The sequence below is a fragment of the Acinonyx jubatus genome, chromosome A2 (assembly GCF_027475565.1).
Source record: "Acinonyx jubatus isolate Ajub_Pintada_27869175 chromosome A2, VMU_Ajub_asm_v1.0, whole genome shotgun sequence".
NCBI lineage: Eukaryota > Metazoa > Chordata > Mammalia > Carnivora > Felidae > Acinonyx > Acinonyx jubatus.
In genome coordinates, this window is record NC_069383.1 from 145,067,348 (window position 1) to 145,091,384 (window position 24,037).

The window sequence follows — 24,037 nt, forward strand, 5'->3', positions numbered from 1 at the left end:
TCTCGCGCTGCCCGCGCCCAGCACGGCTCTCGCCCCGCCCTTTCCCCTTCGCCCCGCCCTTCCGTGAGAGCGCCAGGACCTCAGGAATCGATCCCGCGGCAGACAATCCCAGAGGCGGGGCGGAGAGCGTCGCGCCGTGGTGACGTAGTGTCGCCGGCGCGGACGGGTGACGCTAACGGGGCCCGTTGTCTGTGTGTGGGGCTAGGGGCCCCGGGGCGGCGGGGGCTCCCGGCGCGGGCGGCGGGGTGTCGGGAGGGCCTGGACATGGCGCTGAGGGGCCGCCCCGCGGGAAGATGAATAAGGGCTGGCTGGAGCTGGAGAGCGACCCTGGTGAGGAGGGTGCCGGGCGGGCCGGGGGCTGGGGAGGCCGGGTGGGCCCGAAACGCGCCTGCCTGACCACCAACCCGCTCCTCTTGTCGCCCCACCCAGGCCTCTTCACCCTCCTGGTGGAAGATTTCGGTAAGAGCCTCTCCTACCCGTCGGATCCGGCTTTGGTGGGGGGGGGGGGGGGGGCCACTTCTGTGCCCTCGCACCACAGCCAGGGGCTGCCTTTCCCGACTTCTTTCCTTCCCTGATCGCAGGTGTCAAAGGGGTGCAGGTGGAAGAGATCTATGACCTTCAGAGCAAATGCCAGGGGTGAGTGGCTTGGTGCCAGGGCCTTCCCGTACATCCTGAGGGCAAGGGAAGGGCCGGGCGATGAGTTACCCTCAAGGGAGGTAGTATAGGAAATCACAAGTTATAAAATCTCATACATGGAAGCACCCCTCGGTTTTGGGTTCCCTCCTGAACAAATGGATATTTTTGTTTTATCCCAGTCTTCAGCACTTCCCTGTATGTAGTAGTTCCCCCCCCCCCCCCCAGTACAAATCTAACCATCCTTTGGAGTACAGTTCAGCTGCCTTTTCTGGTCTTAGAGCAGGAAGGCAGCCCTTTTTCTTGATTCAGGTCACGCAGTGCCTGCTGTAATTTATTAATTGCTGCTTTCACGTGCCCGTGTGCGGGTGGCTTTAATCCCTTCACAAAGGTTTTGATTGGTTGGTGTGTGGCATCTGAGGAGGCCCCTCCTGGGTGACCAGCCTCACTCAGGGCCTTTGTCTTGGTGGTCCTACAGAATAGAGGTATGGAGGGACTACCATGCATGAACGGAGAGGTCTGTTTTTATCTCCCAGAAAAGAAGGGACTGATGGGTGTTCCTTTGCTTTCTTGACTACACTGGGGCCCAGGCCTTGGGGTTCACAATGAGAATTAGTGTTTAAATTCCTCCATCAGAATTTGTCTTCTTGTCTCACTTTCTGTCCTACCCTGTCCTGGGCCATGGGCTCCAGCTTTTCATCTCTTATCCCAGAACCACAGACTTCATGAGGACACAGGATGTACCTCTGGAGCATCACAGCCAGAAGCTGAGGCTTGACTCTGCCTGCAGCAGGCTCATGGGGTGTGAGGGCTCAGGGCCACTTTAGTCAGTGTTGAGAAGAAGCCAGGGTACAGGTGGGATCACGGGAAGGGCACCTGAGTGGTAACATGGTGCATGGGAATAGGAGGGAAAAGAAAGAATGCTGATTGCTTTCCCCCACTTGGCTGGTCTAGCTCTGCCCCTTACTTTTCCCCAGCCCAGTGTATGGATTCATCTTCCTGTTCAAATGGATCGAAGAGCGCCGATCCCGTCGCAAGGTCTCTACCTTGGTGGATGATACGTCTGTGATTGATGATGATATTGTGAATAACATGTTCTTTGCCCATCAGGTCTGCTCGGCTCTGTGTTCCAACTGGAGGGTGGGATGCTGTTATTGTCTTTGCCTGGGACATGGGAGTGGGGGAAAGCAGAAGGAGATAGGCAGATACCAGGAGTGGTGGTTATAGAAGTCCCCTGGCAGAAGGTACTGAGCTCTTATTCATTAAAAAAGGGAGTATCTTTAGAGCAGCATGGTGTCTGAGTCCACTCTGTATGTCCTCAGACACCTGGTGGGTATTTAGTTGAATAAACAAATGTTGGATGGAGATGAGGGAAGTTGATGAGTTTTGTTATCCAGATATGACTGTCCCTCTCTGGGTCCCCATTCGTAATGAGTATGGCTTGGGGTGAATGATTCTGTATGAGTGACTGTTCTTGGTTTCACAGCTGATCCCCAACTCTTGTGCCACTCATGCCCTGCTGAGCGTGCTCCTGAACTGCAGCAATGTGGACCTGGGTCCCACCCTGAGTCGCATGAAGGATTTCACCAAAGGCTTCAGCCCTGAGGTAAGCTGCAGTGCCTCAATCCTGGCTCATAGCTTGCTGGGCAGATCTGACTCCCAGTGCTACCACATTGCATTTGACACTATGAGGCCATTTCCTTTTCAAGTGACGTACATTACATTTGACCCTTAAATTTTAGACCCAATTGCCAGGAAAGACTGAAGGAAGAAAGAAACATTCCTTAAGTGACACTATGTCGGGACTTCCTTTGTCAGGTCTTTATCAGGCCATGTTATTCTCCAGTGTCCGCTCATTACCGGACTAACATAAAACTAACCCCATCTTTCTGGGGCTCCAGAGTTCTTTCCTGTCCACACTAACCTTTCAGGATCCCATCTATGCTTCTTCAGGCTCCTAAAAATGCCTCCAGGCCTGTTCTTTTGAGCTTTGCTTCCCACCCAGAGGCCCGCCCACCTGAGAAATTGTTTTGATGTCATCTTATTTTCTTCTCTCTAGAGCAAAGGATATGCGATTGGCAATGCCCCAGAGTTGGCCAAAGCACATAATAGCCATGCCAGGTGTGTGGGAGCTGTGGGAGCTGATGGGAGTGGGGGTGAGGAGCGGTTGTCTCATCCTGGGCCCTGAGTGTGTTCTTCCCTAGGCCTGAGCCACGCCACCTCCCTGAGAAGCAGAATGGCCTTAGTGCAGTGCGGACCATGGAGGCATTCCACTTTGTCAGCTATGTGCCTATCACAGGCCGGCTTTTTGAGCTGGATGGGCTGAAGGTCTACCCCATTGACCATGGTAGGCACTCTGGGCTCGGGGCCCATTTTCTGCTTACCTTCTAGGGAGCTAGGCCTTAGGGTCCTCAGGTGTTGGGACCCAGTGGCAGGGGGCTGGGTGTTGAGGACATCTGTCTCTGGCTGGATGGCACCCTGCACTGCACTGCCTGACTACCCCAGACGCCCTGGCTCAGCTGCTCTCCATCTTCCTTCCTGCTCCTGGTCGGCCCAGACTCAGGGCTCACCACCTGCTGATTCCTCATCTTGGTCTTCCCTAGGGCCCTGGGGGGAGGATGAGGAGTGGACAGACAAGGCCCGGCGGGTCATCATGGAGCGTATCGGCCTCGCCACCGCAGGGTAAGGGCTCTGTGCTTGCCCTACCCTCTGGAGCCGTGCCCCCATCGGGAGGGCCACAGAAAAGGGAAGGCAAAGAGAGGCCAAATGACTCATGCAAGGCCACATGATGAGTCCGGCCAGGTCAAGCTTAGATCTTGGGCTTCCACCTCCTTGCCCAATTTCTCACCCAGGCTGCCTATGGCCTGCTTTGGGACAGGCTGGGGAGGGGCAGGCCTTGTGGAGCCCTATGTGGTCCAGTGTCCTGGCTCACTTCCTGACAGGCCCCTCACACAACTCCTTGGAAGGCACCAGGTGCTCAGGTGCCTGGTGTGCATTGCTAGCTCCTGCCCGCCTGTTGGGGTGGGACCTGCACCTCTGGCTGTAGTTGTGACTTCAGGGAGCCCTGCCAGATTGTTTGCCTCCACCTGATGGCGGAGCTGGTTTGGGAGCTGCTCTCACGGCTGCGGCTGTGACTGCAGGGAGCCCTACCATGACATCCGCTTCAACCTGATGGCGGTGGTGCCCGACCGCAGGATCAAGTATGAGGCCAGGCTGCATGTGCTAAAGGTGAACCGTCAGACAGTACTGGAGGCCCTGCAGCAGGTGGGTACCCCTCATGCCATCCCTCTTCCCCGCACTGGGGCATGTGTCTCTAGTTCCCAGATCACTCGTTATTGTGGGTCTGTTGAGCTTCAAGTGACCTTTGCTTTCCTTGTGGAAAAGCTGGGACTTGGGGTGAGAAGGGAGAATAAGTTCTAAAAGGAGATTTGTGTTTGTCTGTTGTATTTCCTTGTGAGCGAACAGGTAGAGCCAAGGCCTTTTGCTGTCCAAGGGAGTGGCTGGGGTCTGCCTTCACTCCTCTGAGCTTGGGTTCTGTTCTTAGCTGATTAGGGTGACGCAGCCAGAGCTGATTCAGACCCACAAGTCTCAAGAGCCACAGCTGCCTGAGGAGTCCAAACCAGCCAGCAGCAAGTCCCCTCTGGCGCTGGAGGCAGGCAGGGCCCCAGCAGCCTCTGAGGGCACTCACACAGGTACCAGCGATCTTGGGGCCTCCTTTTGACCTCAGAGCAACCCCATCATAGCTTGAGCTGGGAGACCCAAGCAGAGCAAGTCTTTTGTGTGGAGGCACTTGGGCAGTGGTTCAGATGCTTCTATGGGAGGCATGAAGCTCGGTGCCTACAGCCCTCTCTCTTTGGAACACAGAGGGAGAGCAGTCCTTCCCTAAAGAAAGGCACCTGAAAGGGCTGACATCACCACAATCCCTGAGCCTTCTCTATAATAGATACTCCCTTTTTTGGTTTTCTGAAGAGGCGTTTTTCTTTCTGCCTCCCTTTTCCCATCTCGTCCTTCTCGTGTTGCTGTGGGCCCATGACCTAGAGCTTGCGGGCTCTCATCTCACCAACTAGCTCCCCTCTCCTCCAGCAAGGGAGGAGGAAGCAGTGCTGTGTCACGACACTGGGGAGACGGTGGGCTGGGGACAGGTTTTCTTGAGGATCTGGCTGAAGGTCCTGCCTGTGCTCCTTGCCCCCTTAGATGGTGTGGAGGATGTGGCTGGTTCATGCCCCCAGGCCCCAAGCCACAGCCCTCCCAGCAAACCTAAGCTGGTGGTGAAGCCTCCAGGGAGCAGCCTCAACGGGGTTCCTCCCAACCCCACTCCCATTGTTCAGCGGCTGCCGGCCTTTCTGGACAATCACAACTATGCCAAGTCCCCCATGCAGGTGAGCTGGGAGCACCCTTGCAGGAGCCCCTCCAGGATTCTCTTGAGAGGCTGCAACAGGCACTTTCTTCACATGGTTCCTTGGTGTTCACCCTATACCTAGGCCTAGGTGGCCAAATTCCTCTGCTACCCAGAAGCCTCCGTAGGGGCTTAGAGAAGCAGAGAGAACTCCGACTCTCAATCCACCCATACAGCAGTGAGGCAGAATGTTTAGGGCATGTTCCTGGGTACTACTCAATGAGTTAAGTTGGCAAAATAAAGGTATGTGTTTCAGAGAGATCTGTTTGTCTTAGAGGCCTTGCATAGGCAGGTCGTGTAGGTGGGCAGCGGCCTCCTCAGGAATTGGGTGGGCTGTGGAACACCTGGGGTTCAGTGGACTTGACCTGGAGAACCGTGTTGGCTTTCTTTCTGGCTGTGAGTGCTGTGCCCAGGCTGGGCTATCTGGCCCCTGCTTATGGCTGCCCTGGCTCTCTGCCTCAGGAGGAGGAAGACCTGGCAGCAGGTGTGGGCCGCAGCCGAGCTCCAGTCCGCCCGCCCCAGCAGTACTCGGATGATGAGGACGACTACGAGGATGATGAGGACGACGATGTGCAGAACACCAACTCTGCCATCAGGTCAGCCTCAGCTCTGTTAAGGCTTCAAACTCTTAGTGCTGCAGATCCTATTCTTGAACGTTCCAGCCCACATCTGAGGTTGCCCTTTAGCAGACAGACAGCACTGAGCACCCTGCTGAGTGCAGGGTCCTGTGGGAGGCTGGCATGCAGGGCCTGACTCCAGGTCCCCGGTCCCTAAGACTCCAGGAGGGCTTGGGGAAGTGCTGAAGACATTTAACCAGACAACAAGGCATGTCCTGTTGGGAGGTGGTCTTTCGGCTAGGCCTCAAGGGATTGGATCGAGCAGGGATGGAGGAGATGGGGTGGGGAGCAGCTCTGTCAGAAGACACGGCACTGGCAAAAGGCCAGTCAGGCAGCTGGAATAGAGGTGTCCTTTGAGGACACGTGGCTATGGCTGTGGAGTGTGAGGAGCTGCAGTGCCAGTCCCTGGAGGCCAGGATGTGTTCAGGGCCATTCTGGGCACTGCTGGGTGGGGTCATCTGGTCCCTTCCCTTGGCTCACCTCTCCTTGGGGCCCCCTAGGTACAAGCGAAAGGGGCCAGGGAAGCCAGGACCACTGAGCGGCTCCGGGGATGGGCAGCTGTCAGTGCTGCAGCCCAACACCATCAATGTCTTGGCCGAAAAGCTCAAAGAGTCCCAGAAAGACCTCTCAATTCCTCTGTCCATCAAGACCAGCAGCGGGGCCGCGAGCCCAGCCGTGGCGGTTCCTACACACCCGCAGCCCTCGCCCACCCCCAGCAACGAGAGCACGGACACAGCCTCTGAGATCGGCAGTGCTTTCAACTCGCCTCTGCGGTCGCCCATTCGCTCAGCTAACCCGACGCGGCCCTCCAGCCCTGTCACCTCCCACATCTCCAAGGTGCTTTTTGGAGAGGATGACAGCTTGCTGCGTGTTGACTGCATCCGCTACAATCGTGCTGTACGAGACCTGGGTCCTGTCATCAGCACAGGCCTGCTGCATCTCGCTGAGGATGGTGTGCTGAGTCCTCTGGCACTGACAGGTGGGCCTGGGACTGGCGCACTGACTACTTGGCCAGAGGAGGGAGGTGGCCAGGTGACCGCTAAGCGTCCTGCACTTTGATGAGTCTTCTCGTGCCTTCTGTTCCCAGAGTGTGGGAAGGGTTCCTCGCCCTGCAGCAGACCAAGCCAAGGCAGCCAGGGCTCCAGCAGCCCAGAAGAGAAGGAGGTGGTGGAATCTGCAGACGGCAGAGAGAAGCCTGGGTTGGCCAGGCCCGGTGAGCCCTTGAGCGGGGAGAAGTACTCACCCAAGGTGAGTCCCTCTGCGGCTTTCTCATCTAATCTTGTCAGCGGGAGGGGTCTGCGGCACTGCCGCCCAGGTGCTGGGGCCTTGGTTGGAGTTCTGGTGTGAAGGTTGAAGCCAGGCGCCAGGAAGCCTGTTTGGGTTGGGAAGCGCCAGGGGCCTTGGTAGGCTCTGTGGACTCTGGCTGCTCATCCTTGCCTCCAGCTGCCTCCTGGTTGGGGGGGCTTTGATGCTGGCCAGCACCCCCTCAGGAGTACACTGCGGGGTTTTGACAGGAGCTGCTGGCACTGTTGAAGTGTGTGGAAGCAGAGATCGCAAACTATGAGGCCTGCCTCAAGGAGGAAGTGGAGAAGAGGAAGAAGTTCAAGGTGGGTCATCTCTCCAGCTGCTGGACCTCTGCCGGGGTCTTCCCAGAGCTGTGACTTCCCCAGGTCAACTGCTGGCTGCTCTGGGGAGATGGGCTGCAGTGTTTTCATCCTTCTCTCCCACAGATTGACGACCAGAGAAGGACCCACAACTACGATGAGTTCATCTGTACCTTCATCTCCATGCTGGCCCAGGAAGGTGAGGGGACTCACTGCATGCCCTGCTTAGGGCCATGTCCCTCAGGCCTCTTTTGGGGCTTGAGCAGACTGTGGGGCTCAGGATGCGCAGCGAAGAGCCTCAGCTCTTGCCCTGAGGCCGTGGCCCGTTAAGAGGGTGGCTGCTGGACATCCGGCCATCTGTTTAAGGGCCTCTGCCTCTTTGTAGGCATGCTGGCCAACCTGGTGGAACAGAACATCTCGGTGCGGCGGCGCCAAGGGGTCAGCATCGGCCGGCTCCACAAGCAGCGGAAACCTGACCGGCGGAAACGCTCGCGCCCTTACAAGGCCAAGCGCCAGTGAGGACTGCCGGCCTGTACTCTGCAGCCCGCTCTTGCCGCATGGCCCTCACAAGGGCCCCTTTCCTGCCCCACTCCCCCTCTTCCCAGTATTACTGAATAGTTTCAGCCGGAGAGCTCACACCCCGGGAATGGGTAGGCTGGATTCCCCGCAGTGTGTCCCAGGGCCTGGCAGGGCAGGGCAGCCCCACAGTGCTCCGGAAGCAGGAGCTGGAGCTGGGGCACAGTGCGCTGCTGCAGCTTCCTCCACAGCCGGCTGTGGAGTGGCAGGACCTGGCCTTTCTGCCTCGGCAGCAGAGTATATATTTTACCTACAGAGACGTCTATTTTTCTGGGCTCTAACCCATCTTGCCACCACTGTGTTGACATAGCCAGCTTCCTGACTGTGTTCTTTCCAACAGTTGTCATCCTGGTGGGCCCAGGTCCCTGCATCATGCCAGGGTCATGCCTGCAGGGTCACAGCCAGAGGCCTGGGGTAGGGGGGCATTGGGTCCTGCTGCTCTAGCCCCAGCCCCCAGTCGTTTTGAGGAAGCCAGGTCTACTCTTCCTTCCCCCTGGGAGAGCTCCAAACTCAGGAACCCGGCTGCTGGGCTGGATTGGGAGTGGGGTGTCCTAGCTGGGGTGGGCGAGAGGCCTGTTGGGGTCCCATGGCCTGAGCAGAGAGAAGTGTTTGAGCTGTTTGTTGACCTCTAAACTCCCTTCCTGGCTTCAGCCGGGCTTGTCAAGACTGCTTTCTGCAGCAGGGCTCTGGGCCGCTTTGCCTTCAGTGTTGTAGCCCTGGCAATGGGCTCTGTCCCTGGAGCCTGGGGTTCAGAGGAGTCTCTGCCCAGCCCCTCAGTATTACCATGTCTCCCTCCTCTTAGGGATAGCAGAGACTGGGCTGCTTCTAGGAAGCTGACCCCACTCATCTGTCCCTGCCACGCCAGCTTCCTCAGCCTCTGCAAGGCACTCAGGGTGGGGGACAACAGGACTGAGACAACCAGTCAGAGCCTAGTGTTTCCAGAGAGCCCAGTGCCAAGGGGCAATGGGCCCAGCACTGTCTCGAGCTGGGCCCCAAACATAGCCCCATGGTCTTTGCCAGATGGCTTTGAAGGTGATCTAAGCAGGCCCCTTATCTGTACATAGTGACTGGGGCAGGGGATGGCTGGCCAGTATAGCAGCTGCCTCTCTGTGCTGAGCACAGCCTGACTTCTCTGGCCCCTGTAAATATTGGATCAATGAATGAATAAAACTCTCCTAAGAAATGAAGTCTCCTGTGGTTGCTGGCCTAAGATTTATAGGCTAGACTGGTGGGAGTAAGGACCCAACCAAACCTGGGCCCAAGGCCCTGAGACCAGAGAGGTGAGAAGGATGCATTCTCAGGGCCTAGATTCTTGGGACCCTAGACCCAGGATTTAGGACCTGAGTTGAGGAGGGGCTTTGTAGGGGCTGCGGAACCTGAGGAGTCGTGTGCAAGGTACACTACAGGAGGAGAGAGCCATGGTTTTCACCCAGTTCTGATGGCCTTGCAACCTGAACAGATGCTGGGGCCCTGGGTTGAGGAGGCAAGTCCCTGGAGGGACCCCCTTGGAGGGCTCTGCTCTATGCTTGTTGCATTTGGACAGGTCCAGCAGGTCAAAGCTGCTACCTCTGCCACTTTCCCACTGCTAAGCACATTCACTCTTGAGGCCGCCTCAGCCCCTGACCCTCACCGTTTCCCTGGCAGTCAGTCCTGCGGAGGGGCACTGATCTAAGCAGCTAAGGCTCGGGTGGACTGCTTAGAAAACAACTTTAATGGCTCAAACTCTTTTGTCTTGAGTCTAGTAGTCCAGGGCACAGATGAGGGCCACCCCACGCTTTATCCAGTGTCGCTGGGGCTGGTCGGAGGGGATCTCCACAGCAATGATGTAGTTGGTGGAATGGCCTGTGGTTGATAGTGTTCCTAGAGCAGGCAAGAAGTGGGGAGGGTTAAGTTGTCTGCCACAAGAGCAGAAACGGAAAAGGCAATGGACTCAGCAGACTGAGCTGGGGACAAGCAGGGGTCCTGACCCAAGAGAAAAATCTGCCTGGTGAATGGGTCTGGCTAAGGCTTAGGTCTGCCCAGGGTTATTGTGCCAAGTGAGGACAGCAGTGGGAGAGTTGATGGCACTGCTCTTTCCTTCTTGGACCCAGCCCTGGCTCCGCCTCTCCCCCAAGCCTTAGTTACCCCCCTAAAACTTCATTGGCAGGCTGGGGCTCCCAGGACCCAGGTGGGTCTGCTGAGGGAGGCAAGAGGATGGTGAGCTCAGGGGCCACTTCCCACAGACTGAGCCCAAGCCCTGGGTATCCCTCTACCTGCTGGTGGTCCGGCTCTGTCCTGGCCCGGTCACTGTCAGGAGTGCTGACTGGCCTCTGTGGCCCAAATCTGGGCCCCCACTTGTGGTGTATGCTCTCCCCCCCCCCCCCACCACCCCCCACCCCCACCCCCGGGCCCGTACCGGCTCGGGTCAGCGTCTTGTAGATGGGGCACAGGTAGAAGTCCTGGTCCTGGATCTTGCGGTTGGGTGTAGGCAGGAGCCAGATGACAGCCATTTCTGTGTATAGCTCCTTGGGCCGAGATTCGGCCAGCTGGAAGGCCTCAGGGTCCCAGCGGGCCCCTTCCAGGAACAGTCCATGGATGTAGCACCCCTCTTTGGGCCTTTTCTTGAGCTCCGACACCGACTGGTGCATTACCTGTGGTGGGCACACAGACAGGCCCCCACATGCATGAACACTTGGAATCTGGGTTAGGATTTGGGTCAGGAGGCACGAACTCCCTCCTGAGAGCCTTGCCTGCCCACCCATCACCCACCACTTTAGCTGGTGTCCTACTCCTAGGGATTTTCGTGGGGCTCATGGCCTCTTCTGGCTTGGCTCTCCCTGCTCCCCAAACCCTACTTGGGGCTCCTGACTGGCAGCCAGCTGTGGCCTTGGCACCCTTCCTGCCTGGGCCATACCCTGGCCTGACCCTGGCTGTGTTCAAACCTTGAAATCAAATGAGATGGTGTCGATGGAGATAACAGACTTGCGGGCAAAGTTCTGCAGTGTTCCTGTCAGGAAGGCCTGGGGGAAGAAGAAGCCACTGATCCAGAAGACGGCTGGGATGCCCCCTTGGATCCAGGTCTGCAGGAAGTCCAAGCGTTGCATCAGGTCCATGACCCATGAGGACAGTGGCTTGAGCGAGGGGTAGGCCTTAGCTTTCCAGAGCTCAGGCACAGTGTTGTTGTACAGGCTGGTAGCCATCAGCTCCAGCTGTGAGGACATCACCACCAGCCCTTTGAGTGCCTTGAGCAGGTCTCGCAGCGTCTGTGTGATCACCTGCAGCAGCCGGTTATACCTATAGGACCAGTGGCAAGGAAGCAGACAGTGGTCTGGGGCCATGTGGCGGTATCTGAAATTTCCCCAGTTGTAAGCCATCGACTGAAAAACAATGGCAGAACATGGGGGCTAAGAGCATAGAGCTGGGTCGGGCAGCCTGGGTACTGATCTCAGCTCCGGTTCTTAGCAAATGTGTAATACTTTTGGGCCTTGGTTTACTCATCTGTAAAGTGGGAACGATACAATGTGGCTGAGTTAGAGGGCGGGCTTCTAGCACTTGGCATGGCACCTGGCCCGTAGTAGCTGTGCTGTCATTTTTCTACAGCCCAGTGGCATCATAACCCAGGACTGGGGGTGGCAGGGGGATTACCGAATGACCTCCTGTACTAGCACTGTGTTCATTGACTCCTCATACAACACCGGGTACTTGGCTATCACCAACTGCAAGTTGATGGGCTCAGGAGTCTGGAGCAGAATATTGTTGGCCACATCCTCCACTATCTGTGGGGGCAAAGGGACACAGGAAGTCAGGGCCAGCCCCTTAATTCTTGCAGGATTCTATATGCAAGGAGTCCCTTCCCCCAGGGGAGCAGTCAGGATAATGAGTGGGAGACTGGCCCTGCCCAACCCATGGCTCCTTTCCCCTGCTGCCACCTACCTCCTCCCGGCCCTGGCCACCCATGGAGGACGATTTGGGCTGCAGCTGGATGATGGCACCAAGCAGGCCATAGGTCTCATTCTGGGCGAAGGTGATGTTGGCATTGTCATGCAGGCCAAAGATCTCAGGCATGTCATTGAGAGGGAGGCCCTTGATGTAGGAGACATAACCCTGGAGGGTGGGAGAGCTGCCGCTGCAGCCGGTGGAGGGCGCTCCAGTGGATCACAGCTCCCACCTGTCTCCCCTCGTTGTAATCCTTACGCATTTCCCTCTCCTTAGGGCCGCGTGGCTTCTGAGGCACTGTGTGGGTGGCCTTTGCTTCCCTCCCAGCCCTCTTCTTGCAGCCGTCTGCTCCCTGCTCCTTCATTCGGCTGCTCACATCAGTCGTGCCTCCCTCCTTATATGATGACCTGTACTCTGAACACCCAGCCCAGCCCAGGCCGGCTCCTCACACCTCTTAGCTGAAGCACCATTTCCTCTGGGAGCCCTCCCTGCCTGCAGAACCTGGGCCAGCCTATGACCTTGGAGGAGCTGCCCCTGCCTCCACTGGGTAATTACACTCAGGCAGTGGCTGAGAGGCCAGAGTTCACCTCTCCCCACACAGCCTGAGCTCCAGGGGGCAGGGACTGGGTCCACCCCCCTCACCGTGCTGTCTTTGTGGGGTAGAGTAATCCATGAAAAGGAGCTTGCTGCCCAGGTGTTCATGGCACCCCAGAAGCCCAGCCTGGCAAGCTGCCGGCCCTTGGGGTATGCTCACGTTGAGGTCGTAGGTAGGCTGGATCTGGTGGTAGATGCCCGAGGCGCTGTAGCTGTGCTCGTGGAAGAGCACAGACGGGCTGTAGTAGTCTTCCAGGATGTTCATGACGCAGCGACGGTCCCAGTCGTCGGTGACGCGGCCTCCGTAGTTGATCTCCCCGGCCGTGTACTTGAGGACCTACAGGGTGGGTGGGTGAGGGCCCCCACAAGCACCCAGCGCCACCCTCCCTGGCCCCAGCCTGTCCTCGGCCCACCTTGTATGGGATGTCATCATACTCGTCCAGGAACATCTTGAGTTGGCTGATACAGATGCGCAGGTCCCCATCTGTGAACTCATAGGGGATGTTGAAGCCCAGGGGCCCAAACTTGCGGCGCTCCAGCGCATTCCCATGGAACAGGCACAGGGACAGCAGCAGGGACTTGAACTCCATCACCTGCGAGAGGCAGTGGGGGCAGGGGAGTGAGGGGCGGGGCTGGGTCTGGAGCACGTGGGGTGGGCACGCACCCAGTGCCCTTCACCTTGCGGCAGGAGTTGAGGAAGTCGTCGCTGAGGCTGCTGTAGGACTTGAGCAGGTTGGCCTTCACACCGCGTGGTGGCTCAATGGTCATCTTGGAGCCGTTTTGCAGGATGGACACTGGGAACTTGTTGCTGGGCAGGCTGGTGAGCCACAGGCGGAAGTCCCGGTGCACCTGGCGGCCACGCTCCATGTGAGCACCGAGACTGCCCCACACCATGTTCCCTCCCACCAGGAACCTGGGCCACCTGTAGTCTGACCCGGCTGCTCAGACCACTGATTAAGAATATGGGCTTTGGCAAGTCCCAGGATCATCAGTCGTGGGTGAACTTGGGCATGTCACTTCACCAGTGGTAACGGTAATTAGGGGGGCCACTTAGAAGATGAATCTAGCTGAGGCCTGTTTCATATGTCACTTCCTGAGTGCTCACTGTGTGCCCAGCTGGGCTGAGTGCTCTGTGGGACAATCTCATTAAGCCTCGTCAGTCCTGGATGGATGTGTTAGTAGTCCCTTCAGCAAAGGAGGTCTTTGGACCTGTGGCAGGCAGGGCAGTGCACCTTATCAGGATTAATGTGCTCAATGAGGCGCTCCAGGGCTGGCATCCAGCTGGGTGCCAGGTGGCAGTTCTGGAAGAAGACCCACTTGCCCCTCTCTATGGAGCTGCGCATCATGGCTTCTGCCCGAGGGCCCTGTGGGGCAGAAGTGCTGAGCGGTGAGGCGCCAACTGGCCCAACCCCCAGGGCCCCACCCCTGCCCACCCTGTCCTTACCTGGCCCTGGCCCAGAGAAATGGCAGAGAGCTTCTTGGAGAACTTCATCTCTTCAGCAAACTTGTAGAGGTCAGCAGCGGGGTCAGTGCCAGGCGACAGCACAAAGATGAGGGGTGTGGTGGAGCTGGAATCTTTGAACACCACTGACAGGTTAGCTGTCTGCAAGTCAGGGAGAGACGCTGAGTCACCTGGGGCTGAGGAAGGGCAGGGACCAGGGCAAGGCAGGGGGTCCTGGGGCTTCTAGAGAGCTCTCAGAGAAGCTTCCTGGTGGGGCCTGGAGCCTCCCAGAGTCTTTGGAGGGCATGACTATGAGTTACACCCTGACCATGGCTGCAAAATGGTCTGTGAAGGTGTGGCCAGTCCCCTGGGACCCATAGGTGGGGATAGGTCCAGGGCACTGGCTGGTGGCACTTGCCTGGGGCTCAATGAAGCGTGGTTCCAGGTTGGTGGCCACGAAATCCTGCATGGCATTGGTAACCTTGTCCCCACGCAGGCAGCGGAGAACCAGCAGCTTCTGGAACTGGTCCAGGTACTCATCCCAGATGCCAGGCAAGGGCTCCCTGCAACAGTGCCCATGTCTCCCTGAGAGCTGACCTGTGAGGGGGCACTGGCCCCAGGGACTCTGCCGGCTGGATGGCCAGGGAGAGTGGAGTGCCTGGAGGGTACAGGGCTGGGAGCACAGAAAAGATGTGGCCACAGCTGCAGGGCAGCCCTGGGTGGCTCCTCAGAGAAAGCTCCTTGCAGGTCTGTTCCTGGGGTCTCACCCCTCCTTGTGCCCACCCTGCCAGTCCCTGGGGCGCAGCTCACCGGTGAGGCTCGGGGCTGTCAAAGATGGCTTGGAATTCTGAGAGGTGCTCTGTGAAGTCATGGGCGAAGTCTGAGAAGGCTGGCAGGTTTGAGAGTGCCAGGATATCTCGCCAGGCCCGGTCTGACAGCCAGTCAGGTGCTGGGTTTTCAGTCATGACCTGGATAGAACCTCCAGACAGGAGGTAGCGCCACTCACTCTGGCAGGGGACAGGGGGAGACTAGTGCCCGGGCCTTGTGACCAGCCTCTGGCACCCCACCCAGCAATGCCTCCCCTGCCACCCCTCAGCCAGAAAAATGGGGTTCTCCCTGGGGGAGGCAGTCGGACAGGTCTGGATTAATGTCCTCACTCCACATTTTCCTGTCTGGGTGTCCTTAGGCAAAAGATGTGACCTCTGAGCTTCAGTTTCCTCACTTTGGGAAGTAGGAAGAATTAGAATTCTAGCTGCTCCACAAAGGGTTTGTGGGGGTTTGAGAGTGTACCCGTTAGCCTGGCACCTGGCACACAGTGAGGGCTCAAGCTGGAGTGGCTGTAACACTCACACTCTTGGATGTGATTTCTGACACGCTGTGGGGCTCATGAGAGCGTGAGTGGGGAGGCTCGGGACGGTCCCTGCTCGCCAGCACACCCATGGCGCTGAGAAGGCGGTGCTCACAGAGCAGCTTGAGCCACAATGAACCTAAGGTCTCCTGGCTGTTGGGAGGAAGGAGCTGTTTCCTGAGGTCTCTACCCCCTTGCTCTTGCTGTGCCCTGAGGCCCAGCCTTCCCTTTCCTTTCACTCTGTTCTCCCAGGCCCTGCCACAGGCTCCCTCCTCAGGCCATCTGTCCCGAGTCACTGGCCCACCCAGTTCCCTCTCTGCTCATGTACCTGATCTATCTTGGCCTCATTCATCATGATGCGGGCACACAGCAGGAAGGCAAACATCAGCTTGTGCTTCTCAAAGAGGCTACGGCAAACGTTGCTGTAGAGGTTGTAGGTCAGGTGGCCGTTGATGTTGGCAATGCGCTTCTTCAGGTTGTCTGCAGGGCAGGGAGGGGATGGCAAGTGCATGGGGGGAGGTGAGGGAAGCAAGATCCCTGGGGTTCAGCCTAGCCCAGCCAGTCTGCCCTGCAGCCAGAGGGATGGTGTGGGCATCCCCTTGGGGCCTGTGGAATTCCTCGTAGAGGGGCTCTGAGGAGGGTCGGGAGGGGTGTGCGTGTTGTTATGTTTGATATGAGAGTATGTGCAAGTGAACGTGGACATGATTTTACATGTATGTGCCCACTGTGGAGATGTGGCCACGTGTATCACATCTGTTTCAGGGTGGGAGCCTCGCATTTGTGTCACCGTGTGCACATATGCCAGGACTACCTGCCCTCTCTGAGTTGGCGATGCCCGAGAGGAAGATGTTGAGAAACCACTCCAGGGAGTACTGGTACATGGGGTCCACGTTGGCCAGGTCAGACACACAGAAGAAAAGGATCTGGGTGCGGACGGCCACGGGTATGTACTCCATTCGCGTGAGGTCAATGTCCTTCTCTGTCTGCTCTGCGATCCTGACTTTGGCCTGGAGGTACAGCAGGGGAGTGGTGGTCAGGCCCAGCTAGACTGGCAAAGAGCGGCAGGCAGAGGTGGGTGGGGACAGGGGTCGGGCCTAGGGCTAGAGATAGGAGTCGGTAGGCCGGGGGCAGGCAGTTGCTGACCTGAATCTCAGCAGCCTTCATCTTGGAAGCCTCCAGAACTTTGATGAGCTCCATGTCATCCACAGGGTTGCCTTCAGAGGAGCTGAGCCTGTATAGGATCTGGTCTTCAATGTCCTTCAGCTCCTGGTGCATCTTGGCATTACTGACAATCAGCTGGTTTTTAGCTTCCTCCAGGTCCGGCCTCTCCTCAGCCACTACTTGGCCCAGAAGCTGGTCCTCTAGACCACTGCCAGGGGCAGGGGACACCATGTCAGCAACACCTGGTAGACCCCAGAGGGCCAGCCTTGAGTCTGCTCACCTATCTACCTGTGGCCCCAGGGCTCCAAGAGCCCAGCATCCCTGCCAGTGTCAGCCCGGGAGGCCTAACCTCTGTCTCAGGCTGCAGGGCTAATGCAGAGCCTGTCTGCAAAGTGACCAGTTCTCAGTGAGACCTGGGTGGCAACCTGGAATCCCAGCAGGGGTCTTTGAAAAACTTCCTGGGCAGGAGGGGGCTGGATGACTGGTAGGGATCTGCCTTACGGGCGTTTTCACAACCATGTCTGTGGAGAGGTTCGTAGTAACCACTGACATGGAGGCCTGAGCATGGAGCAGGCCTGTGGGCTCTGTGTAGGTGGCCAGCAAAAACCGCAGTGCCTGGGCTCATGGCAGCAAAGCAGGAAGCAGGGCTTGGGTGCAGGGAGCCAGAGTGTGCCTGAGTCAGGACTCCAGGACAGCTCTGGGGGTGAGTGCACAAGGGGCTGGCAAGGGCTGAGCCACAGGGGAAGGGTACCTGGACAAGATGGGGCTAGCACTGACCAGGGAGGCTGAGGGGTCCCGACCAAGGATCAAGGGCTCTTAATCTTGGGGGTGGGGGTTCTTAGCTGAGAGTGGTGGCGATTAAGGGGAGCTGGTGGAGGTGCCAGGAAGGCCTGGAATGCCAGAGTGCCTTGGAAAAAGCCAGTGGAGCCTCTGGGAGAGACCCATTGAGTTTCAGCCTGCAGGTGGGAGCGAGGCAGCCAGGCAGAGCTGATGCTCGGTGTCCGGGGTCTGGGGGCTTACCTGGGCGACAGAGTGAAGTTGATGAGAGTGAGTTTGGTGGAGATCTCAGGCGTGTAGTGTGGGTTGGGCAGCTTGGTGGTAATATACATCCTAAAGTCCTCATGGTAGGGGATCACCGTGTCCCCCAGCTTCAGCACTGTGTTCCCCTGCTGCTTGTATGTCTACATACAGTGGGTGGGATGGGCAAGCACCATGGCCAGGGCTTCACCAGTGAGGCAGGGAAGGGGCTGCTCCCTCCCCTGTCCAGACCGACAGTCTGCCCCCACTCCCTTGCCGCTGCAGGCCCACCTGCTTGAGCAGCACAGGCTCCAGGGCCGGGTCCAGCTCCTCGCCCACGTTCTCCAGAAGGCAGGGCTTGCCGAAGCGGATGGCATTCTCCATGCTGCGCAGGAAGTCTCGGTCACTCAGCTTGAATACATCCAGTCCACTGTCCTTCTCCTGTAGGCACAGGGGGCTAGTGGGGGCTGTGGGGGCTGTGGGGGCTGAGAGCCAGGCTGACCCCCGCTATTGACCCTGCACTTGCTAAGCCCGGCTGTGTGGGGCAGCAGCACCATGCATGGGCTCACCATGTTCTTGATCCATTTGTTGGCCTGGCTCTGAGGGTCAATGAAGTGAGTCCAGCGCTGGGAATACTGGTTGATGACCCCATTCTCCACTGACAGTGTGTCGTTGGGGAGGCCAGCGATCTGTGGGGCACCAGGGGCCAGACTGGGTCAGGGCTCTCACATAAGCAAGGTCAGCTGGGGCATCAGCTACTCCCAGCTTTGTGCTTAGTGATCTCTTCCTTCTTATTATGTCCCCTTCGAGGTGGGGACAGGAGATAGTGTGCACAGCCATCAGCCCACAGGACCCCATACTCTCTCCTGCTTCTAGGCTGGCTCCCAACACCCTCCTTTCTCTGGGCTTCTCTGCCTTCATGCCTACGGAGTCCTCACTCAGTCAGACCATCTCCCCAGAGCCCACATGCCATCGATGTCCTGGCCTATGCTCACCCTTGGCCTCTGCCCATAGCCTCCTGGTTTTCTCCCTGGGCCAACTTTACCTGTCCTTCTAGCTCAGATCTGCAGACTTCCTTAACCTCACTCTGGATGCTGCTCCCCTACCCCAGCCCACTCTTACAAGCACCCCTTGAATTCTCTGCCCACGGTTAGCTAGATCTGTGCCACACTGCGTTCAGCTCTCTCCTCTCCTACACACAGCCTTTCGCTGAGCCCAGGCAGGTTCAGGGGAGGCATCTCTGAGCAGTCCCAGGAAAGAGGGTGGGAGGGAAGCAGGAGACCCCTGGCCCAGCCCAGTCACGCCAGCCCCCTGGGCAGGTACCTGCCATGAGCGGATCTTCACAGGGTTTCCCAGTGTCCCGATTAGCGTGGGCTCAGAAGTGTGTGGGACCTTGTGTTTTGTGAGCTGCTTGACCCAGTTGTCGTAGAGCACTGTGCGATACTGGCCCTGGGGAGATGCCAGACTCAGGACCATCCCACCATGACCCGTGTGATGCCCTCCCACCTCCCTTTGCACCCCCCCCCGCCCCCCAGTGCTCAGCCATTGTACACAGAGGCAGAGCTCAGATGTGAAGTGAGACACCCGCACTTCGGTCCCACTCTGGGTGACTTCCTTGGCCCCTTTTCTGTGAAATAGGGGCAATGACAAGAACGCCCACCTGTCAGGGAGACTGTGAGGGTTGAAAAAGATGCACCCAGCAAGCATGGAAGTGCGAGCTCCTATCTCCCACTAGAAAACCAGCCCTGCCAGGGAGGGGTTCTGGCTGTTTCATGCACTGCCTTATCCCCTGTGCCTGGAACAGCACCTGGCTCAGACGGGGCACCTGAGGAGTGCTCGTTGAATGAGTAAGTGCAGAAGGAGTGGCCCTCCAGGCTGCCCCTTGTGGAGTGAGGCCTCAAGGTGGGGCCTGTTTGGGGAGGTGAGGCTGCCCCAGGCAGGGTCAGAAGGTTCCTTACTGTGAAGGGGCCCAGGTAGGCCACGAAGCCAGCAGCCAGCAGCACGTCACCAGAGATGTTATCAAGCGTATGCTCCAGGTTCTCCACTGTCTCCTGCCAGCGTACCTTCTCGTCGGACAGCCCATTGATGAGCTGCAGGGGCAGCCCCGTGGGGTGGGCTGTGGTTGGCCGGGCCGGGGGCTGGGGAGGGTGCGCAGGGCCTTCCCCCGACCCAGGCCCCCCCAGCCCAGAGGCCCTCCCTACGGGGATGTGCGCACCTTGTCTGCACGGCCCAGCCGCTGCTCACACTGCTCGCACTTCAGCTCCAGTTCCTCCTTCTTGGTGATGCATTCCCGGTACTTGGTCTGCATCGTGGTGATGCCATCCTCCACCTCGCGCAGGCGTTGCTTGGCCTCCTCCAGGATCCTCTGTGTCACCTCCAGGTCGTCCTGGGCCTCCCGCAGGGCTTGCTGCCAGCAGAGGGCCCAGGGCTAACTTGTGGCAGGGGCTCTCCCCCTGGGGGCTCTTCCTCCCCTGCCCCCCAGCCGTACCCAGCCCTCACCCGCTTGGGCTCCACTGCCTTGGCCACAAAGTGGTACTTATGCATGGCGCGCACCCACTGGCAGATGGAGGTGCAGGCCTTGGACACCTTGGCGATGGCGGCTGGCTGGAACTCCTCGTTGTCAATGTAAGGCTGGATGGCTTTGATCACCGCCTCCCCAATGTTGTCCTAGGGGAGGGGAACTGTGGGCATCAGGGGGTGCTTTGCAGGGAGGAAGTGATGGTGGGCCCTGCTAAGGAACACCTTGCTCCTGCTCTGAGTCCCATGTCCCATGTAGGCTTCAGCACAAGTGTCTTCCTTTGGGAATAATCATGGCCCAGAAAGGCTGGTCGGAAGGGGAATTTCTGTGTTCCAGGATTTCAGATAATACAATCAGAGACTTTGTCCTCGAGAAACCACGCAGGCTTGAGGTCTGATGATATGCAAGCCCCATTTAAAATTCATTTAGCAACAAGAGCTATTTCCTGACAGGTGTGGACATGAGTGAGTGACTCTGACGCCCAACCAGGGTCATGTTCAGGGTATTAATCCTCATCCTGAGAGCTCACCACACCCCCAACGTTCCTGTCCCACCGTGGAAGAGTCCAACCCTGTAGTTTAGGATGAGCCCAGGAATCTGCACGGTTCATGAGCTCCCAGGGTTCAGAGCCTGGGACCAGGCAGGGGAGCCTGAGCACTGGCTGTGAGTGCTCCTGATTTGGGTCTAATTAGGCCTGTGGGGACTCTGGTTTCTAGACTGATGGAAGAGGAGGAGGAAGGATGGGGAAGTCTATAGGGAGTCTAGCTGCCTATGGGCCATTGTCTCCACCCTCCCAGTGCAGCCTGGAGTGTCCGGGGCCTGATACTGACACATGGTGGTGGGGGGTGGCCCGTGTGCACAGGCAGTTGTCCCCTATCCAACTGCTAGGCTGAAGAGGGTCCCCCAAGAGAGTAGTGGGCTCCAGGCTGATCTAACCATGAAGCCACCTCCTGAGAGAGAAAACGGGCATGGACACTAAGAGCCCCAGATAGACAGCAGACAGAGAAACCCAGAGACAGACAGGAGAAGCTGAGCCTCAGCTGAGGCTGAGGGAAAGGCGATGGTTGCACAGACAGTGAAGGTCTAGGCCAAGGCCATGGGGGTCTCAGGGAGGAAAAGGCACAAGAGGGGATCTCCAGGCTACAGAGCTTTGGAGTGACTATGGGTGACATCTTATGGGGACAGGAGCCTGCCTGTCGCCCCTGTGGCCACAGGGCTGTGTGTGTTACAAGCAGAGGGAGATAGGACAGAGAATCCTACACTGTGGGGTGTTGGCTCCTCTCCTTGCTTCCCTGCCTTACCCACTGTCCAGGCTGTACCTGGCATGCTCACCTTGTCAAACTTGAAGAGGCTATCAAGGAAGCGGCCAGGATCCTGCAGCAGCCCCTTGCCGGGCTCCCAGTAGTCGTCCACCTTGGAGCCAGGCTTCTCTCCAGGCACCTTCTTGGGCTTGATGCCCTTCATGATGCACACAGCCTCTATGACCAGCTTCACGCCTGGGGGTGGCCGCTGCATGGCCCGCACCTACAGGTCAGGCCAAGAGTGGGGGAGACCCATCAATGCCTGGATTCCCCCAGGGCAGGGACAGCTGTCAGATAAGGTGGACCTCACCTACCCAGTTCCTACCACCGTTGACAAAATGTGCTCTGAGATGTTCCCTGAGGTCTGCCTCGGCCTGTGGCTCCTGCTGCTCCCCCACATACCCAGGCTTGACCATGAGGCTAGAGGCTGATTTCTTAGGACCGAAAGCCCTCCCCATGTGCTGGCTCAGGGCCTAGGGGCTGGTGCAAGGAGGTAAGGGCAGGCAGCTGGGTTTGAGCCCTATTTCTGCTCACACCTCCCAGCACATGACCCCCAAGGGATGTGGAGAGAGGGGGCCTGGAGGCCAGGGGTGCTAGGCTGGACACCAGGGGGGATTCCAGGGCTGCCTGGCCACCCACCTCAGTCACATCATTCTTGTTGAGGTTGCGCAGGCTGGCCAGGGCCGCATCCAGGGCAGGCAGGGCCTCATCCAGGTCCTTCTGGGCATCATCAGCTATAGCTTGTGCCTTCCTGGCCTTCTCATTGGCCTTGATCTCCTCTGCTTGCACTGAATTTCGGGTCTCCTGGGCAATGGCTGTGTCCACCTGGAGACCAAAGGCAGGGAGGACCCAGCTGGTGGCATGCCAGGGACACGTGTCCCCACCCCTTTCTCCTTCCTACACACCTCAGTTTCCCTAGGCAGAGGGAAATGAGGGCTGGGATACCCCATTCTCCAAGGGCCCTCTTGGCTATGACAGGCCATGGAGCTCTGGGAATGTAGGAAGCCCATTCCGAGTATTCACAGTGGGCCTGGATTGGGGCTCTGGGTTTTATGCGCTTGAGCACAACTGCCCACCAGGGAAGGACCCCCTAAGTCCTTAGGGTACCGCCATGCAAGACAGAGAAAGGTGCTCCCCCTACCCCCATCATGTTCTTTCCATCTGCTGGCAAACATTTTCAAAACACTGACATTGCAGAGCAGAATGTGACTGCTTCTACCAGAAAGCTGTCATAACGAACATACGAATCTGAGATGTCAGCTGGGAGGACACGGCCCTCGAATGTGGGGATCTCACGAAGACTCAGAGGGAGACTCGGGCAGAGTCCACACAGCTGCCTGTGGTGGCCTGCTGCTCAGTCTGTGTCATGACTACCACGGCTTGGGCTGCCTCTCTTGCTTTCACCACATCCCCTACCCCGGGGCAGTGCCCAGCATAGAATAGGTTCCAAGCAAACACTTGTTGAATAAACCAATGACTACTGGCTGAGGAAGACAGGCACTGAGAGGCTAAGCAACCTGCAGGGTCAGGCAGCTGGCGATCTTGTGGTTGCATGGGGACACTGAACATCCTCAGACACGGTCAGACATCAGGGAAGAGAGCCAAGGAGCACCCCTGACCTTGATCTGCTCCATGGTGAGCATGGTGTCCTTGGCAGCCTCTTCCAGCAGAGGGCGCATCATCTCCAGCTCCTCCTGCATCTTGGCCACATCTTCTGAAGTTCGCAGCAGCTAGGAGATGGGGGATGCAGAGAGGAAATTAGGTGTGACAGGGTACCAGAAAGAGAGCCGGGGTATGTGCCTGTGTGGCTCAGTTGGTTGAGGATCTGACTCTTGATCTCAGTTCTGGTCTTGATCCCGGGGTCTTGAGTTCAAGCCCGCTGTTGGGCTCCATGCTAGGCATGAGGCCTACTTGAACAAAAAAAAAAAAAAAAAGACAAAAGAAAGAGAGAGTTGGGCCTGGAGGGGCCTGGGGAGAGGTTCCCGCAGGGCCACAGGCCCTCATGCATGAGTGAGAGGCTGTGGCTGGTTGTCCAGTGAACCCTGGAGGAAGGGAGCCATCCCCTGAATATCTGTGGGGTAACCTGCTTTGGACTTGCCCTTGTCCAACAGCTTCTGTTTATTTGTTTGTTTGGTAAGGGAGGAAGCCACCCATTTCAACACTGCAGGCTGCTGATGAGAGGGTTGGCTGGACCTCCCTGGGTCTAGGCTAAGCCAGAGCAGGCAGAATCATGGGCTGTCAGCCATTGCCCACAAAGCCCCACCGTGGCCCACCTTGTCAAGGCCACTCTTCATGCGGTTCTTAGCAGTTTTCAGCTCCTGTTTCTTCTGCCCAATTAGGATGGAGAAAATATTAAGCAGCTCCAGGTAGCTCTTGGGGGTCACATAGTTGTGGCGGGCCAGCTCAGCCAGGTACTCGACACACTTCTTGGCCACCGACTGGTGGATATATACACAAACCTGAATCTGTGGGGTGGGAAACCACTGATGCCAGCAGCAAAGAAAGGGCACCGGGGTGCCCTCAAAGCCACTGCAGCCTAGTCCCAAGGAGGGGGCCACATGTAAGAACCTCAATGTCTCTCACACTCACTGTCTCCTATGATCCTCATAGCCTCCAGGGTCAAGGTCACCTATTCTGCAGAAAATACCACAACCCAGAGAAGTCAAGGGGCTTGTTTAAGTTCACACAACTGTCAAGGGCAGAGCTGCCTTTAAATGGACTCAGGTCTCTCCCAGATCTTTCCCTGGTCACAGCTCCCAAGACCTGCCTCTCCCTGAGAATCCTAAGGTGGGACCCCCCTTCCTTGGAGGCTGGGCCAGGGGAAACAGAGGGCCCAAGGCCTCAGCATAGCTGGATAGGGAAGTGGACTCACTCTAGCTCTTGGCCCTCAGGTGACCACCACTCTCTCAGTTTGGA

At 57.8% G+C, this 24,037-nt stretch overlaps 2 protein-coding genes across 9 annotated transcripts in view; one reads left to right on the plus strand and one right to left on the minus strand.

Moving 5' to 3' along the window:
* The first annotated feature begins 145 nt into the window (after positions 1-145).
* Positions 146-9,013, plus strand: BAP1 (BRCA1 associated protein 1). Of its 2 annotated transcripts, XM_027038881.2 has the most exons (17): positions 146-330; positions 430-459; positions 582-636; positions 1,611-1,743; positions 2,120-2,239; positions 2,693-2,754; positions 2,838-2,980; positions 3,237-3,315; positions 3,774-3,897; positions 4,178-4,325; positions 4,828-5,012; positions 5,492-5,625; positions 6,147-6,625; positions 6,734-6,894; positions 7,161-7,253; positions 7,377-7,449; positions 7,636-9,013. In XM_027038881.2, the coding sequence occupies exons 1-17, from the start codon at positions 294-296 to the stop codon at positions 7,767-7,769; spliced, it is 2,190 nt and encodes a 729-aa protein (XP_026894682.1). In that variant the 5' UTR covers positions 146-293; the 3' UTR covers positions 7,770-9,013. The 2 variants fall into 2 exon arrangements, with proteins under 2 accessions (XP_026894682.1, XP_053075255.1); XM_053219280.1 differs by lacking the exon at positions 1,611-1,743 and having other exon boundaries at positions 265-330.
* A 503-nt stretch (positions 9,014-9,516) lies between these two features.
* Positions 9,517-24,037, minus strand: part of DNAH1 (dynein axonemal heavy chain 1) — a 77,121-nt gene continuing 62,600 nt past the window's right edge. For 2 of the 7 annotated variants that reach the window (XM_053219272.1, XM_053219275.1), the window contains 26 exons: positions 23,395-23,586; positions 22,741-22,851; positions 21,761-21,946; positions 21,153-21,344; positions 19,802-19,969; positions 19,518-19,709; positions 19,261-19,392; positions 18,626-18,751; positions 17,872-17,991; positions 17,594-17,743; positions 17,306-17,466; positions 16,268-16,493; positions 15,936-16,131; positions 15,453-15,604; positions 14,587-14,783; positions 14,191-14,339; positions 13,780-13,934; positions 13,568-13,699; positions 13,014-13,184; positions 12,749-12,928; positions 12,496-12,672; positions 11,739-11,909; positions 11,451-11,581; positions 10,748-11,099; positions 10,222-10,456; positions 9,517-9,686 (listed from right to left, as the gene is read on the minus strand). In XM_053219272.1, the coding sequence (XP_053075247.1) occupies positions 9,565-9,686; positions 10,222-10,456; positions 10,748-11,099; positions 11,451-11,581; positions 11,739-11,909; positions 12,496-12,672; positions 12,749-12,928; positions 13,014-13,184; positions 13,568-13,699; positions 13,780-13,934; positions 14,191-14,339; positions 14,587-14,783; positions 15,453-15,604; positions 15,936-16,131; positions 16,268-16,493; positions 17,306-17,466; positions 17,594-17,743; positions 17,872-17,991; positions 18,626-18,751; positions 19,261-19,392; positions 19,518-19,709; positions 19,802-19,969; positions 21,153-21,344; positions 21,761-21,946; positions 22,741-22,851; positions 23,395-23,586 (4,476 nt within the window). In that variant the 3' untranslated portion in view covers positions 9,517-9,564. Of the gene's footprint in view, positions 9,687-10,221; positions 10,457-10,747; positions 11,100-11,450; positions 11,582-11,738; positions 11,910-12,495; positions 12,673-12,748; positions 12,929-13,013; positions 13,185-13,567; positions 13,700-13,779; positions 13,939-14,190; positions 14,340-14,586; positions 14,784-15,452; positions 15,605-15,935; positions 16,132-16,267; positions 16,494-17,305; positions 17,467-17,593; positions 17,744-17,871; positions 17,992-18,625; positions 18,752-19,260; positions 19,393-19,517; positions 19,710-19,801; positions 19,970-21,152; positions 21,345-21,760; positions 21,947-22,740; positions 22,852-23,394; positions 23,587-24,037 lie in introns of those variants that run through there. The other 5 variants (XM_027038890.2, XM_053219274.1, XM_053219278.1 and 2 more) reach the window with 5 other exon arrangements.

Coding starts and splice junctions, on each gene's coding strand:
- BAP1 (XM_027038881.2), top strand. CDS start 294: ATGAATAAGGGCTGGCTGGAGCTGGAGAGCGACCCTG. Junction 637..1,610: donor CTTCAGAGCAAATGCCAGGG/GTGAGTGGCTTG, acceptor ACTTTTCCCCAG/CCCAGTGTATGGATTCATCT. Junction 2,240..2,692: donor CCAAAGGCTTCAGCCCTGAG/GTAAGCTGCAGT, acceptor TCTTCTCTCTAG/AGCAAAGGATATGCGATTGG.